Source organism: Equus caballus, chromosome 9 (assembly GCF_041296265.1).
Source record: "Equus caballus isolate H_3958 breed thoroughbred chromosome 9, TB-T2T, whole genome shotgun sequence".
Taxonomy (NCBI): Eukaryota; Metazoa; Chordata; class Mammalia; order Perissodactyla; family Equidae; genus Equus; species Equus caballus.
Window position 1 is genome coordinate 88,133,738 of NC_091692.1, and position 16,339 is coordinate 88,150,076.

Genomic DNA, 16,339 nt, shown 5'->3' on the forward strand with positions numbered 1-16,339 from the left:
ATCTACAAAGATATTTAGCATTAGTATTAATGCTGCTACATTAGTAGTAACTCAAAAATTGAAAATAAAAGTAAGAATGCAGTCCCTTTTGCCTGTGACATTGGCCAAGATTTTTAAAAAAAGATTGCTTATACCCAATATTTATAATGGTATAAAAGAACAGGTACACTCAAATGTTGAAAGTATAAATTGCTAGTATTCTGACAATAATGTATCAAAATCAAAATTGTGAGTACACTTTGATCTAGAAATTCTATTTGTAAGCATATAAACCACAGTCAGGATAAAGTTATGTGTGTATAGGGATAGACTTGGGAGCGTTATTTATAATAATGGAAATGAAACTGCATTTGTCCACTGGATTAAATCAATGACAATATAGCCATGTAAAGTAATACCATGCTGTCATCCAGAAGGATAATACATGTATGTAGGAAAGACATTTTACTAGTGAAACAAAGCAAGCTTATAAGAATGGGTATAGTGTAATCCCATTATAAAAAATTACACATACATATATTCCAAAGAAAATGTCTGGTTTAGACTTAAAAACAGCTTGATACCACCAGGATCCATTTCCCATACAGCCTCGTAGCTGGCTAGTAACTGTATCACATTGACCCCTGCCGTGAGGGGTCTTACTCTGCTGTTGCAGGGGGTCATGAGTATGCTCTGTGAAGTGAACAGCTTTTACATATGCGTATTGACAGTGCCTTGTTCTTCTTTTACAGTCCTCCTCCAAGCCCATCAGGAACACTGACCATTACTTCTGGGCATGCCCAATATCAGTCTGTCCCAGTCTATGAGATGAAGTTTCCGGATCTGTGTGTGTACTGAGTGGCTCATGAGGACCCCAGCATAGGATTTTAAAGCCTAACAATGAAGGTCAAGCTGAGTTTTCAGGGTTTACCTAATGTGTTATCAACATACTTCCTGAAAGTAGTGATGGAACTTTTCTTTAACCAAATGCTTGGCATATCATATCAGAAATTTTGGAACTATATATGATTTAGAGTACTTTTGAAAATAGATTTATGCCATGTTAATTTCTTTTGAGGTTCCTGTTGGCTTTTAAAGTTGAACATGTATTGGTCTCACATTATTCCATTGTTAAACAGTATATTTTAAACTTTTCACAAACACATAATTTAAAAAAAAAAATTAAGCCTTCAGAGGATTGAAGATGTATAAAAAGTGTCTGCTCTGTTTCTTAAACATCTACACAACTGCTTAGAAGTAGAATTACCTTTATTTTTGGCTATCTGCAAAAACAGAAACATACAAATATATTCCTAATCCCGGGGCTACAAAAGTGTTCTGTGGCTTGTTGTCCCCATGTTGTAGATGTTGTGCTGGGTGTCCCTTTATTAACGTGTTTCCTGTAATAACATGTGCTAGGCGTTCCTCAACTCGTTTATGGTAAAAAGCATCTATGAGTAATATTCCTAGAACATGACCCTAAAGTCGCCATACTTTAAAGTGTCTAGTTCTTGTAATACTGTGTATTCTGCAGAGAGTTTGACCATTCTACTTGAGAGGCTTATAGCTTACTCCTTGAGTACCGAACTGTGCAATATTTTCTACATCATAAGATGTATTAGTTTACAGACTATGCTTTGAAATTATAGTGGTATTTTGCTGTGGCTCCATGAATTAAATGAGCTATATATTTAGTATAGAAAAAAAGACATTTAAAACTGCTACTAGTTCACCTGTGAAGAGTGTGTACATTTTGATTTCTATTAAGAACACATTAATTTACATTTTTATATTGTGCATTATTTTAAATTCTCATCAAAAAATTCCTCAAATGGACTTTGAATTTGTAAGATCTGAACTTGTAACTTGTAGGCATCTCTATTTAGGATTTGTTATGTTACATTTGAAAAGAGTGCCTGTGGTTTTAGCAATTAAGTGTGCTAAGGATCGTCAGTTTAAGCTTCTGTTGATTTAAATTACTAAGATTACATGTGCTGACAGACTCATAATGTTTTATTAAAATTAGGTACATTTTAGTGAATTCCATCACATGGCAAAATGAACAACTTTCTTTGCAACTCTTATAAAATTCTTTTAGGACATTTTTATAAAATAACCTCTTTATAATTCTACCTTTTCAGATGTGATTTTTTTTTTTTTACATGAAACAGTGTACATATCAAAAATTGTAGCTCAAAAAACAATTCAGCTTTTAGCTTTTGTTTTTGTTTGAAAAGTTGCAGTGAAGAATGGCATGTTACAACTTTGTGATTATGATTATTTGGGCACCTTTAGTAGAAACAGAAAAAAGTAAGGAAGTGATGATAGAGCAAGCATACTCGAAATTTTCGGAATATTTAAACCAAAGTACAGCATCTTGAAACATCTTGCGAAAGCTCCTAGTCATTTAAACCTTTAAAATGACGCCCAACATCCTGGGCGCTTTGTTAAGTGAGGCGAAGGTAGACAGGAGCTCGCTCCAGAGCGCTGTGCATCCCCGCGGGGCTGAAGGGCCCTGTTGCTCTGTCACTGTAACTTTGCCTTTTGATCAGGTGAAATGTTTCACTGTTTAGTAGGCCAAGTTTTATGTTTTTTTATTTCCCTTTTTTTCTTTTGTACTTTTAAAGAAGGATATTAGTTTTTGACTGTACATTTAGAAAAAAGCAGGGGGACATGCAAAACAATCATCATCCACTTGGATGTCATTTTATAGATTAACACTGTGTGCTTTTGTATGAAAAATATATATAACTGAATAGTATAAGAAAAGAAGATATATATTCGTTTGCACTCATGCAAAACAGACTTTGATCTACAAACTTTCGTGTTTCTCTGTGATTTAAAAATGCACATATTGCATGTAAAGGAAGACCATTTCAATTAATGTTTATCACACCTTTCTCCTGGTCTGTTTGTAAACTGTTGATTTGGGGTTTTGTGGGCTTTTTTTCCTGTTGTTGTTTCTAAGTCACAGTAGACTTCTGTATATCCTAGATTACTGAGCTGGTCTTTCTAACAATGAGTCCCAAGAAACAGATTTTTCCTTTGGCTTGCCCCTTTCAGGAGATGGCAGGAGGTCCTGCAGGGAATAGGTGTGCGTATTGTCTTACAGCCAGTTTGGATGCTGAAAGGTCAGGATTTGTTGAAGCTCACTGTATTGCTATATTTTTGTAGCCATTTAAAACTCTTAATAAACTGTTCATCATTCTGTTTTCGCTGTAGGCGTTTGCTTATAGCATTCACTTTTTTCTTGACATCGAATAGTTAACATTTAAATGTCCCTCCTGTGCTTGTGTTGTCTTTCACTGCTTATATGGAGTTTGCTTGTCATTGGAGTTTACCTCAGTGTACACACACACGTGCACGCACACGCATTTCCTTCCTACTTCCAAACTCACCTTTTAAAGTAATAACGCCACACTTTACCAGCAATTAACTTCTCCCTCCTCAAAATATTTCTCTTCTTCCTGTCTGAAAATGGAACTAATTTGTCTTATTCATTTGAGTATGTTTAATAAATGTAATGAAGTGAGTTTTTTGAAATGTAAAAATTCACGTGCAGTTCATATGTAAGCAATAAAACAAAATCAAATTACTTCTGTATAAGTACATTTTTATAATAGCTATTATTACATTTCTTAAATTTATTCAGTATTTTGCTTTAGTTAAAGATGAGCTTTAGTAAAAATCAAATTGCCAAGTGGCTTCATCCTCACATACACGGGAAGTATCAGAACCGTAACTGCCAGTCGTGACGAAACAGAGCTAAGGGAAAGCTCAGAGTGGGAGCACGTCAGTCTTAATGTTTGTGGTTCAGGTCTATCTCCTTGCTGTGTAAATTACATGAAGCCTGTCTCTGAAAAAATAGCTACTCTCTGGCACCCTCTGCCACCCTCTGCCACCCTGATTTGCATTTTCTACCCCTTGTGGAGCTGTACCTCATGGCCTGATTGGGATTAGGGGACTTCCTTTAGACAGTGTAGTGGGGCAGTGAGGAGCATGGGCTCTGGGTTCAAATCCAACCCTGCCACTTCCTGGCTGGTGGCTTAGGCAACTGCCTAACCTTGAGCTTTGAGGTCCTCACCTGTAAAATGAGGACAGTGAGTTCTGCCCTCAGAGGTTAACTGTGAGGAAGAAGTGCATCACTTAGAAGAGGTTCATTGTGCCATGCCTACATGGAACAGAGTAAGCATTCAGTATGTGTTTATCATTATGATAACCCTCCTTGAGTTTGCTACACTGGCACTTCGGCAACCTCAGCGGCTGTCTCAGTTCCATAGTCTTAGGCCCGTCACTCCACGTTTCTGAACCTGATTTTTAGGTAGAAAATGAACGATCTGTATGATATCTGTCCTATCTCATAGGCTTTCTTTCCAATTCTGACTTGTTGGATCCTGTTACCTGTTCGCTCATCTGATAAATTATTGATCTCAAATACCAAGTTCAAGAATGAAAACGCAGAGCCAAGGTGGAGTGTCAAACTCTGCTCTTGGTTTTGCTGTATTCTCCTTTTGCTTACACTTTGAGTCAGAGGTGGACTATTCGAAAGGCACTAGCTTAGCCTAGTTCTCCTAAAGCAGAGCCTAAGACCAAGGCTTGCATTCAGGGGTTAGCCTGGGAAGTGAGCCCAGGGCACCCCAGCAAGGGACTGGCCCAGTGAGATGGAAGGAGAGGATTCGTTTATAAATTGGCCGTCACTGTAGGTGACTAGAGATCCATCCTACTGGACATTCTGTAGAGTCTCATGAAATAATCTCAGAACTGTCCACCCAGATGATGAAAGTCGGGGAGCATGTATCCTTCGGCTTCTGTTCTTCGTGGTCAAGGATGGCCCTGTTGGCATTAACTCCCCCACATTTCTGGATTGTGTGTGCTTGAGTGCTGAGTGGTTTCCCAAGGTGCCCCACACCTCATTCTCAGAGAGGTCCTTTCTCAGAATGCAAAAAGTCTGGCAGTGCAGAAGGCAGGTCAGATCCCACCTCCATGAGTGAGGCGGGTCCAAGCCTGTATGGAGCTGGGTATCATAGCATTGTCTGGAGTAAGAGGCAGGGATTAGACAATGTGAAGTGAGGCAAGAGGTGTCCAACATAACGCCATCTAGTCTGATATTTAAGATCAAGACGAAATCTATGAGCATCAGATTTACAATTGCAAATTTACCCCATGTTGCTGAATGAGCCAAGGGAAGGATTTTTAAAAATGGGAGATTCTAGGGCATGTTTGCATGCTGATTGGAATGGTAGGAAGAAGAGAGGGATGAATTGATGCAGCATAAAGAAAAGATATTTGCAGCAATCAAACCCTGGAGAAGGCAATGGGGCATTGTCCCCAGAGCGTATGTGGGGGGATTGGCCTTTGTTATGGATAAGAAACCCTTAAAACAAGAAGGAAGAGGAAGACTATGCAGGTGACTTTGTAACTTTGGTGTCAGGAAATGAGGGCATTCCCATTGGAAAGCTTCAATTTTCTCAGTGGAGTATTAGGTGAGATCATTGTCGCTAGGCAATTCTCCACGTGTGTCTTGCATTTCTGCATGTCTTATGAGCCAAGACACTAACTGCCTTTATTCTGGACTATCTTTTCAGAGATGTGGTATAGCAAACAGACTTGGAAGATAAACGGCGTCTCCCTTTGGAGCCAAGGATAGCCATGCTTACTGTCAAACATAGTAAAGACAATGTCTTCTGCTGGGGTAAAGGTCAAACAGGCTTACAGCCAATTACAAAAGTCCTAGGTTCCCTAAACTCAGGATTCTCCCGTGTAATGAAACCCACCGTGTGTGTAGGTGTTACCTGGCCCTCCTTGCATTGCTTCAGGGCTTGAGGAACCAGAATAAATGCTGACAGTCAGGCTACTGCCACTGCTGTAAGTAAGAAAGTCCTTGGTCTCTGACCCAAGTGTCTCCTGTCTTCTCCAGCATCCATGAAATGCAGGCTAACTTAAGTTGCACAGCTCTTGACAGTCGTCAGCTGAGAGAGAGGGGGAGTTGTGGGACATTCGAGGAGAGGACAGGAGGGACCAAACAATTGTCTTGGAGAGCCGAAGCATCAGCTTCTTAAGAAGAGATTGAACACCCATGCGAGGTTTTGTGGTCGTGAACCTAAAGTGAAGCGGGTCAGCTGGCTCAGTTGCTTTTTCCATTCAGCAACATTCGGCTGCCTCAGGTGAAGATGTGGAGAAGGCAGATGGTCACCGTACATGTGGCCGGCCTGGCCCAGTGACTGCCACGGGGAGTGGGCACTTAGTAAATACCTGCCAGGTTAAAGGGAGGGAAAGAGGAGCCAGCAAGCAAGTTACCAGTTGCAGCAAATGCCATTGCTGACACTGCTCACCTTTGCCATGTCAGTGTCTGCTGGCTGACTGCCATCTGCTAGCACCTGCCTTTCTCTGCCTAGAGGCTTTTTCTGGCTGTTGGAGCCTGCTTGTCCCCAAGTGCAGCAGGCCAGAAGGAAACCACCTTCCACGGGAGTAGTGGCTCATCTGATAGAAGTTACTGCCTCTCTCTCCTCGTGTGTGTGTGTGTGCGTGTGTATTCTGCTTCTAGTGGCGACCTGCTCGATGATGCACCCTTCCTTGACTGCCTTTCCTGTCCTGTCTTATTTCTTTGCTCTCCTCTCAGTGTTTCCTTCACTTCCCAAATAAACTGCTTGCCCTCAAGTCCTTGTCTAAGGGTCCACTTCTGGGGGAACCAGACGTAGCTTGTTAGTTAAGGTCACGTTGTTAAAGAGATTCCAGTATGTTGGACTTGTCAGAAGGTGCTCACCACGTGATTCCCCTGGGAGGTGGGGAAGGATAGCAGCTGTGGGCTTGGCGACATGACCTTTGGATTTCTTAAGGTGTTGCCAACTTCCGAAGATTTTCCTGCACGTGAGGGTCAGCAGACACTGAGCTCTTCAGAGGGTCTGCTCTCCCATCTGAGGAGCAGCAGGGACTCCGGATCATCTCCTGACAGGACACCTGGTTTATGGGGACCGAGAACCAAGGATGTGATGGGAGCCAGTGTTTGTGTCCCTGTTGAATCTTGAGGGGGATTCTGGTGGCACATTGCCGTTTGCCTGGTACCCAGTGAAATCTCAATAACTATTGGGTGAGTGGATGGATGGATATGATTTCAGGTTTTGTTAACTACCATAATATTTATCAACCTGTGTCAGACTGGGCATTTGCATTCCCTAACCTTCCATTCACTGGGATAAACCCTATTGAAAAAAAAAATTAAAAGTCCAGGACCCAAGACAAGGTAAGCAGCGACTCTTCAGGGTGGTGGCTGTGGCACAGGGTCACTCTCTTAATAACTAGAGTGGCAAGGGTACTTTTAGGGCACATAGCACTCTGCATACATCTTTGGTGGGTATTTGGGGACCCATAGGTGATTGCGTAAGATTGATTAAATATACTCCCTTCTATTTTTTTCCCTTTTTTAAAATTTTTTTTTTTGAGGATGATTAGCCCTGAGCTAACCTCTGCCAATCCTCCTCTTCTTGCTGAGGAAGACTGGCCCTGAGCTAAGATCCAAGCCCATCTTCCTCTACTTTCTATGTGGGACACCCGCCACAGCATGGCTTGTCAAGCAGTGTATAGGTCCACACCTGGGATCCGAACCAGTGGTGAACCCCGGGCCACCGAAGTGGAACAAGCGCAGTTAACCACTGCACCACCAGGCTGGCCTCTATCTTTTTTTTGTAATAGAGGAAAAAATAGCTTTCCATGATTGGGGAGAAGAGAGATTTTTTTCCCCTTCATTGTCTCTGTCATCTCACCTTTGCAATCTACCCATGCACCAGTATCTACAACATTTCTTAAAAACAAAGCAAAACAAAGAAACGTTGATGGGCATATTTATTGAGTTTCCATAGTGCACTACAGGAAGTGTGCCTTCTCCAGATACGCTTGTGAATGTGAGCTGACAGTCTCGCTCCCTCTCTTCCCTTTGAGCCTCTGCTCAGAGGAGGACAGAGGAGAGAGGAGACGGAGCCCGGGGAGGTTAAGGGAATGGGAGAGACAGAACTACAGGGCGTGCTTGTCATTTTCTCTGGGGATCTATCTGGGACCATGGTGTGGCCTGGTCCCCCTGGGACCAAGTGACTTCCCCAGAAATATTCTGGTTCTTCTCAAGCCCTCCGTGTGGGGTGTGGCTTCCTCGCTGTTCTCTTCGGAGCTGGAGCCGAGGGAGGGAGCTGAAGGCCCTCCGCCCGTGCCGTCCTCGCAGGATAGCTGGTGGCCCTGGCACTCTTGTCTCCCTGATGACTTGAGGCTTTGGTTAAAGACGGCGGAGGCCATGCACTCAGCCACCGTCTGGTCACAGGCACAAAGCAGCTTCGCGCACAAGCTCTGCCCCACACCTTAGAGGGCAAGAACAGAGCGGCAGACATGAGACATTGTAGGACGGCACGTGGAGGCCTCCACGGCCGGCCCGGCTGCCCCTTCAGCCCTGCCCTCCCACCCTCATCTTGAACCTCTTGATGTCCGGCATCCACTGATCCCTCGACTGGGAACATTCTAGCTTTCTCCTCCTGGTTAACTCATCCTTGTCTGTCAAGATTCCATGTGGCGTCCCCACCCCCAGAAAGCTTCCTCGAGCCTCCAGCTGAATGAAGTGTCTTGTGGGCTCCCGTTGAATCCTACCCTGCAGTTCCTTCTGTCACTGCAGAATTTATTTTTTTTTTTTGCCATTTGTACTTTTTTGTATTTCTACTTGCTAGATCTGGCAACCCTACCTAATTCTTGACTGTTCAGTTGCACACAGTGCAGGTGGGGAAGGATAGCATCTGTAACTCAAACGAAATAATGTATTTGAAGGTGCTTAGACATAGATCAGCGTCCTGCAAATATTATCCTCGTGACCTGTAGTTTTCAGAGACGTATTTGGGCTGCATAATTTTTTCGTCGGATCCTACGGTGGAGTGTTCCTCACCCAGACCAACCAGATTTTTACTCATCACACTGACCCTCCGAATCTCCTGCCCGGGCCGTCCCAGCAGACCAGACACACCTGTTGCATTTCAACAGCAGGAAGCAGAAAGAGGAGAGACAAGAGAGCAGAGTGGACACACATAAGCCTGCTCCCCTAGAGCCACTCTGCCCGAGCGTCAGGACCGCACAGAGCCAGCTCCGAGATGCCCTCATGTCTCATTACCCGACACCTGCATCTGGGACGGGACACTGTGCTCGGAGCTCACAGAGGGTCAGAATCCGTTCACTGAAGCTCCGTAGGAGTTCAGGCTCCAGATGCAGGTTTCCTGGGTTCTGTGAGAGCGGAGGGATGGAGAAGCCTCAGCTGAGCAGAGGAGCCCTAATAGCGTGATTGCATCATACGATAATCGTCGGTCCTGTCACTCATGGGCTCTAAACCCTCCCCCAGCGCCTAGTCCCCCTGTGGGACAAAATATAAATGTTTCAGTCTTGGCTTCATGATCTGGTACTTATTTGTCCCTGCAACCTCACCTTGCACCACAGCGGTGCCCCCAACCTCACTTTCTCCTCGATGATACAGCACCATGCGGAGTTCCTAAACTGCCCCAAATGCTGTGATTTTCCTCTTCCCGTTTCTTGCAACAGCCACACCCAGCATGGCCACCTGGGAACCCGTTAACCTCCTGTGAGATCTCCCCTCTCTGTCTTCTGACTCCTCCTAACTTCCGCAGCCTCCCTGCCCTCCTCTGCAGGCTCACACTCCCCTTACCCATGCTCTGGGCGCGCTGTGCTGCACGTATTACACGAGACTGGAACAGCCCCTTGCTTGTGTCTCTTCCTTCCAGGCTGTGAGCAGTTTGAGGCAGGGGACACGCATGTTTATCGTTTCCCTAGTTGCCTATGAAGGTTTGTTGGATAATTGAATAACTGAAAGGATGACTGACGTGTAAGCAGGGAGCTCCCGGGAAGGGAGAGGCACACGCCATCCTACAGGACCCGACGGCACGAGGTCCATGCTGAGGGAGTGCAGAGCAAGGAAGGGGGACTGAAGGCCCAGCCAGCAGCTTCCGCAGACAGAAAGCGAGGAGAAGAGCAAGCCCTCGCAGGGCTCTCGTGAGATGCTACGGGGAGCATTTCCTTTTAAACTGCAGAGCAGAAGGGAAACGCATCCGCTGATGTGGAGCCAGAGGATGAAGAGAAAGCCAGCGCTAAAGCCGGCCTCGCTGTAAGAGTGATGCTCGGGGGGGCGTGGCAGTTTGCACACGTCCACCACCCCGAGCGCCCCCAGAGGAGCCTCTGGCTTCCGGGTCGGGGAGGAATAGAGCCGCAGGCCCACCTCTGCCTTCAGCCAGAGCCGCTCCCCTTTTGTGTGGGAGATCGCACTTGAGAGTTTTCTGCTTCTTAGGAAAAGAGATCCACTGGCACGGTGAGGACCCCGTCCTGGGCCTGAGACGGTCTGCTTTGACAGGTGCACTTCCCGCTCCAGCACGTCTACCTGCGCGGTCCGGGGCCTCGGCCACGGCCTCCGTGAAACGGGAGGACTCAGTGAGGCCTCAGAGGATTGTTGTGAGGATCGGCTCCGGTAACACAGCTCAGGGCTCAGAAGGGCTCATCGCAAGCCCTCCGTAAGCACGGGCTGTTTCTGTGCTTCACGGTCTGCGCTAACCAGCTCGGCGACTCTAGGCAGCCGGCTTAGCCTCTTGAACTTGAGCCTCCTCCTCAGTGGAACAAGGGTACTAAACGTGCCTCAGAGTTAGGAAGAGTGTGAGTCACGTGATAGACGAGCAAGGGCTTGGGGAAGCATCCGGAAGCACGAGCTAGGGCCGAGATGCTGACCTGAATGAAAGCATCACTCGCCGTGTAGCCCCTCAGCACTTACACTTGGGTGCGCCATCCACGCACAGCACCGGCGACTGAGAAAGCCTCTCGAGCAGACAGCCCAGCCTTCTCACCTGCTCCAGGCAGCAGTGATGGGAGAAACAGCACCTAAGACCAAGGAAAACTTTTTACTGCCCAGAGCTCCCAGCTCCCCCATAACTCCCTCAAGATCTGCTTCTCCCACACTCCCTGTAGTCCTGAGAGAAGCCACTGCCTCCTTTCCAGTGCACGTTGGGCTGATTTATATATACATCAAGGGCCACCATGTATGGTTGCTCAGGTTGTGTACTGCACAAAGATGCCATACCTAAGGCAGTGTCAATCACACTGTATGCATCTTATTATTTAAATTTTTTTTGTATTTTTATTATGACTGTGTTGATTGCAAAGATGGGTGGTTTGCATATTTATTACAGTGATTTTCCAACAGATGGAAATAAAGAGTCTTAAGGAAGGGGTACCATTTTTAGTGTACACAAAGGTACCACATAGGCTAGTGGTGACCCCTCCCCCCAACCTTTTACATAATAGAACAATTAGTCACACATCCATAGGGCACCCTGCTTTGTCTCCAGCCTTGAAAGAGAGCAGAGTAACTATCTTGAGCTTAAATAAAGAACTGCATCTAGAAAAGTGTCCAGCAGGGAGCAAGACCTCAGTAAACATATGGGAATGAATTAATGTCTCGCATTTTAGACCTGCCCAACTGGCCTGATAAAGCCTCACAGATTCCGGTGTCCCCCTCAGCCAGATGGACATCCTAAGGAGACTTGTGTGGGCTCCAGCCACTAGGGGCTTACAATTGCTCCCTAAAGCCGCGCTGTTTAACTTGTCCTTGTCCTTTAGTAACTCTCACTCGATCTCGGAGACCACAGCCCGAGCAGGGCTCCGTCACAGACACGCAGCTTTCCATAGCGCTTGTGCTCAGCCAAGCATCAGCATCACCAAGCTCTCCACGTGGCCAGCAGCCGGAGGAACAACCCCGCCTCGCATGTCACACTAGCCAACGGCTGGGGGTTGGTGTCAGCTACGAATGGCAGCCCCCAGTGAGCTGTTCTTACCGCAGAGCCACGCTATCTTGTGTCTGCGTTTGGCTGGGGTGGGTGGCGGTGCATAGTTAATATAATAGTTAAAATCTGAAGTCAGGGAGTGGATCAGAAATCACGGATGATCAAAATACCCTTGAAAACCATTCAGGGGGCCCAGAATATAAAGGATGCGTGGTTTTGAAGAGACACCCTTGCAGAAATCGGGACCAGTCTGACTGCCTCTTCCTTGATTGAGGCGATGCTTTTCAGGTTTGCAGTTTCTTCCTTACGCATGCCAAGGAAGCCACAGCGTGCCTCCCTTGCCTGCCTGGTCAGATCTTGTATTTTTGTGAAATGTGGTCAGGGATGAGGACACCTCTGCCAAAGCACTCCCACTTTCTTCCCCTGGGGCTCATCCGAACACAGGGACTCCTGCTGCCGAGATCTCATTGAGTGCTGTGGCCTCGGGAGCAATGTTTAAACTGTTCTGTGTCTTGGAGAGCGGAGGCCACATTGTCGAACCTCATAATGTAAACGTGATTCCACAGTGTGGTATACACTCGGCTAGAATAAAACTTCCGTAGTGTCACCTGGCGGGAGGTGAGTTTTGAAGGTTGGCTGCGCACAGAGCCCCTGGTTTCACTGATTGCCCTGCAGAGGCTCGATGATGCAGCCAGGATGGCTGTGCAGTGGAGACGGGAGAAAGAACTATGGTAGAGGCGGGTGCGTGGGTGGGTAACACAGCCATGCAGACACTGTGTGACCTGCCATGCACATGTTCCATGTTCCTGCCATTACTCTAGCCTTTGCATTCACTACAGCAAGGCTTGTCCTTTTCTTTTTTTCAATATCAGCTACAGCTGTTGATTTTCCTTTGGCAACCACGCCCACCGAGAGGGCCCTACGCGTTTTCAACGCAGAGCTCTCAGCTGGCCATGGATGGAGGCCCATGTGCAATCAATCTTTACACTTTATCAACTCCCAGAATCTTCTCAAACTCTTCTCCAGGTTTTCTCCATCGTTTTCTCCGTTTCTCCCACCGCCTTTATTAGATAAGGTGGTATTTTTGTTTAATTGTCCATCTCTTTCACTTTGCAAGCTCCTATTGGGCACAGGCAGTTTGTTTTGATCTGCTTTGTTCAGGTTTAATCATTTTTGTTTCTCCACCACGTAGCCTAGTGCCTAGCACAGAGCAAAAGCTCAAGAAATGTGGGTTGAACGCACATATAAATGAATGAATGGATTCATGAATGCATGAGGTCAGTGAAAATTTTTCCAAGAGTGGTAGATATAAAATTTAGCAGTTACATTTAAAAGTTGCTGAGAAGCTAATTTCAATGTGGCCTCTTGCAGAGCAAATCAACTGGAGACCCCAATTCCACATGTTGCTCATTGCAAAATAGGCAGACTTGGGGTCTTCAGAAGTGTGTTTGCAGATCGACCCTCTTAGGGCAGCTGGGCAGCTGTGGTAGAGCTAAAAGACCTACGGACTCCCAAATCAAAAGATCTGGACCCATCTGGCTCTGCCCCTTTGTAGCTAAATGACCTCAGACAAGGCTGAGCCTCAGCTGCTCGTCAGGAAAATGGGCCTATAATGGAGACGAGCCAGCCTGAGTGAGGTCATGCACGCAACAAGCTCTTTGTGAAGCCTAAAGCAATGTCCATCATTGAGGAGGCATATCACCTCCCACTACAGACAGCATCAGCACCACCGGCCCGCCATACCTGTCCAGAGCATCCCTTGGTTCACCTCGTCCTTCTTGGCCACAATAACATCCGTAAGATTCAAATTCCTCTGGGCACCGGGATGTCAGACAAAAGAGCATCTCTCCCAGCTGTGGCATCACCCACGTGTTGTCCTCACTTCCCAGGTGCAGGAAGGTGAACCTGTCACAGGCTGGGGAGAAACGGACTCTCAGGAGAGCAAGGAACATGGGGACAGTTCCCAGAAGGCGGCAGTGATCACGTGGCCACTGATCAGACGAGGAAACCCCATGTTCTCAGCCTCCCATCACCATTCTTCTGAGGAAACTGCTTTCTGGCTAGTACCCCTGTCTGGGACGAGTTGTCTTTCAGAGAGCAAGTCTTAAATCCCCCTAAGTATCCCGGGGCGTGGGGACTCATCAGGACCAAAGGTGCTCTGTGGGCCACATTTTATTACTGAGGGGAGTAACTGTGTTGCACTCAGCCCCCCGCAGGGCCCAGCATCCTGGAGGCATCCTGGCTGTCCTCTCAGACTTCCTGGCTCCATCGGGTTCACACACCCTGGGAGGGCCTGCTTTTCAGAATCTTGATTCTCTTTCTCTCTCTCTCTCTCTGCCTCCCCACTGCCCCATTCCCCTCCTCCTCTGCCTGTAACTTTGGGCGAGTTAGGCTCAAGTCTCCTGTGCAGACCCCATCACTATAGGTTGGGTAGGGGAAGAACTAAGAAGCCAGAGGCCTTGTGTGGGGCTCCCGGCTCAGCCTCCCACTCAGCTGGGCTTTCTCCATAGCTCTGCATCGCCGGCTGGGGAGGACCTACCCAGAGATTAACAAAGTCCTCCTCTGGGTCCAACTGGCTGTGGCTCCTTGCAGGTGCAGGGCCTTTGGTAAGGCGCCCCGAGGAAGGAGAGACAAAGGCAGAGTTACTAAAACCCAAGTGTTTCCTTCTTTCCAACAAACCATGGTGTGGACGATGCCAAGCTCTCTCCTTCTGGGCCAATAAGAGTGGTCCTTTCCCCGGCTCAGCCTCCCGGCAGCTGAGTGGCCACAGGCAATCATGTCCCCTCGGAGCCTCATGAGCTCAGCTGGCAAGGGGGTCAGTACCTTCTGGTCACACCGACAGGAGAGGGTCACAGTGTGATACAGTGGCCTTTGGGGCTTTGTTAACGGCCCAACCAAAGAATCCAAGGCTGGGAGAGGACAGACCCTTCTCCGCCTGCCTGCTTCTGCTCACCTTTTCCAGATGTTTCCTCAGGACCACTTTTGATGGATGACACAGCCAACCCTAAGGACTTCATGCCAGCGGGGACAATGGTTACACTTCTGGCTGTGGCAACAATCTCTGCTGATCCTGAAAACACACAACTTTATGGTCTGTATTCAAAAAGTGGTTCAAGAAGAGATGTGCAGATGGACACATGGTCAAGGCCAAATCCAGACAGGTATTTCGGCACAATAAAGTGTTCAGAGAGTGTCCTCAGCCTGGGTTTGCAGACATCAGGGCAGTCTTGGGGATCCATGAATGCGACATGAGAATTTCCAGATTTTCTATGATAACCTTAAAACCAACAGGAGCCTCTGCTAGACCATCTGGATGACATCTCGCAGATGAGAACTGTCACAGCCGCTCAGGCCTGGGTTTGTGTTGTGTTTACTGTCATGCACCTGCCAAGTGGAGGCCCATCATGGTGCTCACAGTGAAGACATAAAGGAATGGTGGAGAAATTAAGCCAACTCATGGTCTACAATAATTTAGACAAGCAAACTCCTCCTCAAACCCCTCAAACACTGCAGTAGCTTCTCATCATACTCAGAATTAAGTGCAAGGTCCTCACCATGGCCGGCAAGACTTCCGTGATCTGGCCTCCCTCACACAGGCTCCCTGGTACTGTCTGGATGCCCCTCTGCTCTTGCGTCTCAGTCCCACCTGACCTCATAGCCAGAGGCAGTCAAGTCTCCAGCCCACAGGCCAAAATCTCCAGCCCAGTCTGATCCAGACAAAGGGAGCATCCATGGCCTCCACTTCGCCCATCTGCTGACCCAGGCTTAGTTCCCAGTGTCTTTGGGTCCACTGACTTGCAGTCTTTCCCCAAACCCGCCATATTGGTTTGCTTCGTACTTCTGGGCTTCTGTCTCCTCTCACTCAACGCTCCAGTCCCGATGGTTTAGGAGCAATGCTGTAATAGCCCCTGTCGTAACCTCGGTCTCCTGGGTTTAGCATCCTGCCCAGTTCTCCAATCCCACAAATAGAAATCTGTTGGCCAGTTTCTTTCTATCATGCTCCTGACTACTGGAAAATGACCAAGACTCTCTCCTTGACCGAACTTTAGTCAGGCTCCTCTGAGCCCTCTTCTCAGCTAGGCCTCAACCTTGGCCTTTTGAGAACTGCAAACTCTTGGCATGAAGAATTTTGTGCCCTTCCCCCCACCCTCACTCAGAGACTTAAACAAACCCTAGCCTGGTTTTTAACAGCTGAAGCCATGTCCCCCGGATGGCCCAGCCCCCAACTCCCTCTTAAGTTCCTGCCTGAGAAGGCTCAAAGCAGCCCAGAGAATTCACTGTTCGAGATCCCACCTGACCTGACCCCTGCCTTACCTAACAGGTCTGGGGAAATGGCCCCTCTACCTGCTCTTTGAAACTATCCACTTCCCTGACTCTGCTGGGGCCCCTGCTAGTTTCCCCTCCATCCTCCCTCGTTCTCCCTTTCAATGGCCCAATCACCTCTGCACAGATCCCAGTGGAGCTCAGTTTATCCTGAAAGCTCTCTCTCCCGCTGCAGAAGCCTAAATAAAACCTGTCGTGCCGCCTTTAACAAATGCCTGGCTGTTTCTCTTTGATGA

At 47.2% G+C, this 16,339-nt stretch overlaps 2 protein-coding genes across 10 annotated transcripts in view; one reads left to right on the forward strand and one right to left on the reverse strand.

Moving 5' to 3' along the window:
* EFR3A (EFR3 homolog A) overlaps window positions 1–3,574 on the forward strand; it is a 103,745-nt gene extending 100,171 nt beyond the window's left edge. For all 9 annotated transcript variants that reach the window (XR_011421442.1, XR_011421444.1, XR_011421443.1 and 6 more), the window contains one exon: window positions 732–3,574. Coding sequence is in view for 6 of the 9 variants with exons in the window: in XM_023648980.2 (XP_023504748.1) it covers window positions 732–837 (106 nt within the window). In the remaining 3 variants the exon portion in view is untranslated. The remainder of the gene's footprint in view (window positions 1–731) is intronic.
* Window positions 3,575–7,810: 4,236 nt separating this feature from the next.
* OC90 (otoconin 90) overlaps window positions 7,811–16,339 on the reverse strand; it is a 33,258-nt gene continuing 24,729 nt past the window's right edge. Inside the window, exons 10-13 of the mRNA XM_070221833.1 lie at window positions 14,734–14,850; window positions 13,524–13,695; window positions 10,772–10,878; window positions 7,811–8,321 (exon numbers count right to left, since the gene is read on the reverse strand). Of these exons, the coding sequence (XP_070077934.1) occupies window positions 8,020–8,321; window positions 10,772–10,878; window positions 13,524–13,695; window positions 14,734–14,850 (698 nt within the window). The 3' untranslated portion in view covers window positions 7,811–8,019. The remainder of the gene's footprint in view (window positions 8,322–10,771; window positions 10,879–13,523; window positions 13,696–14,733; window positions 14,851–16,339) is intronic.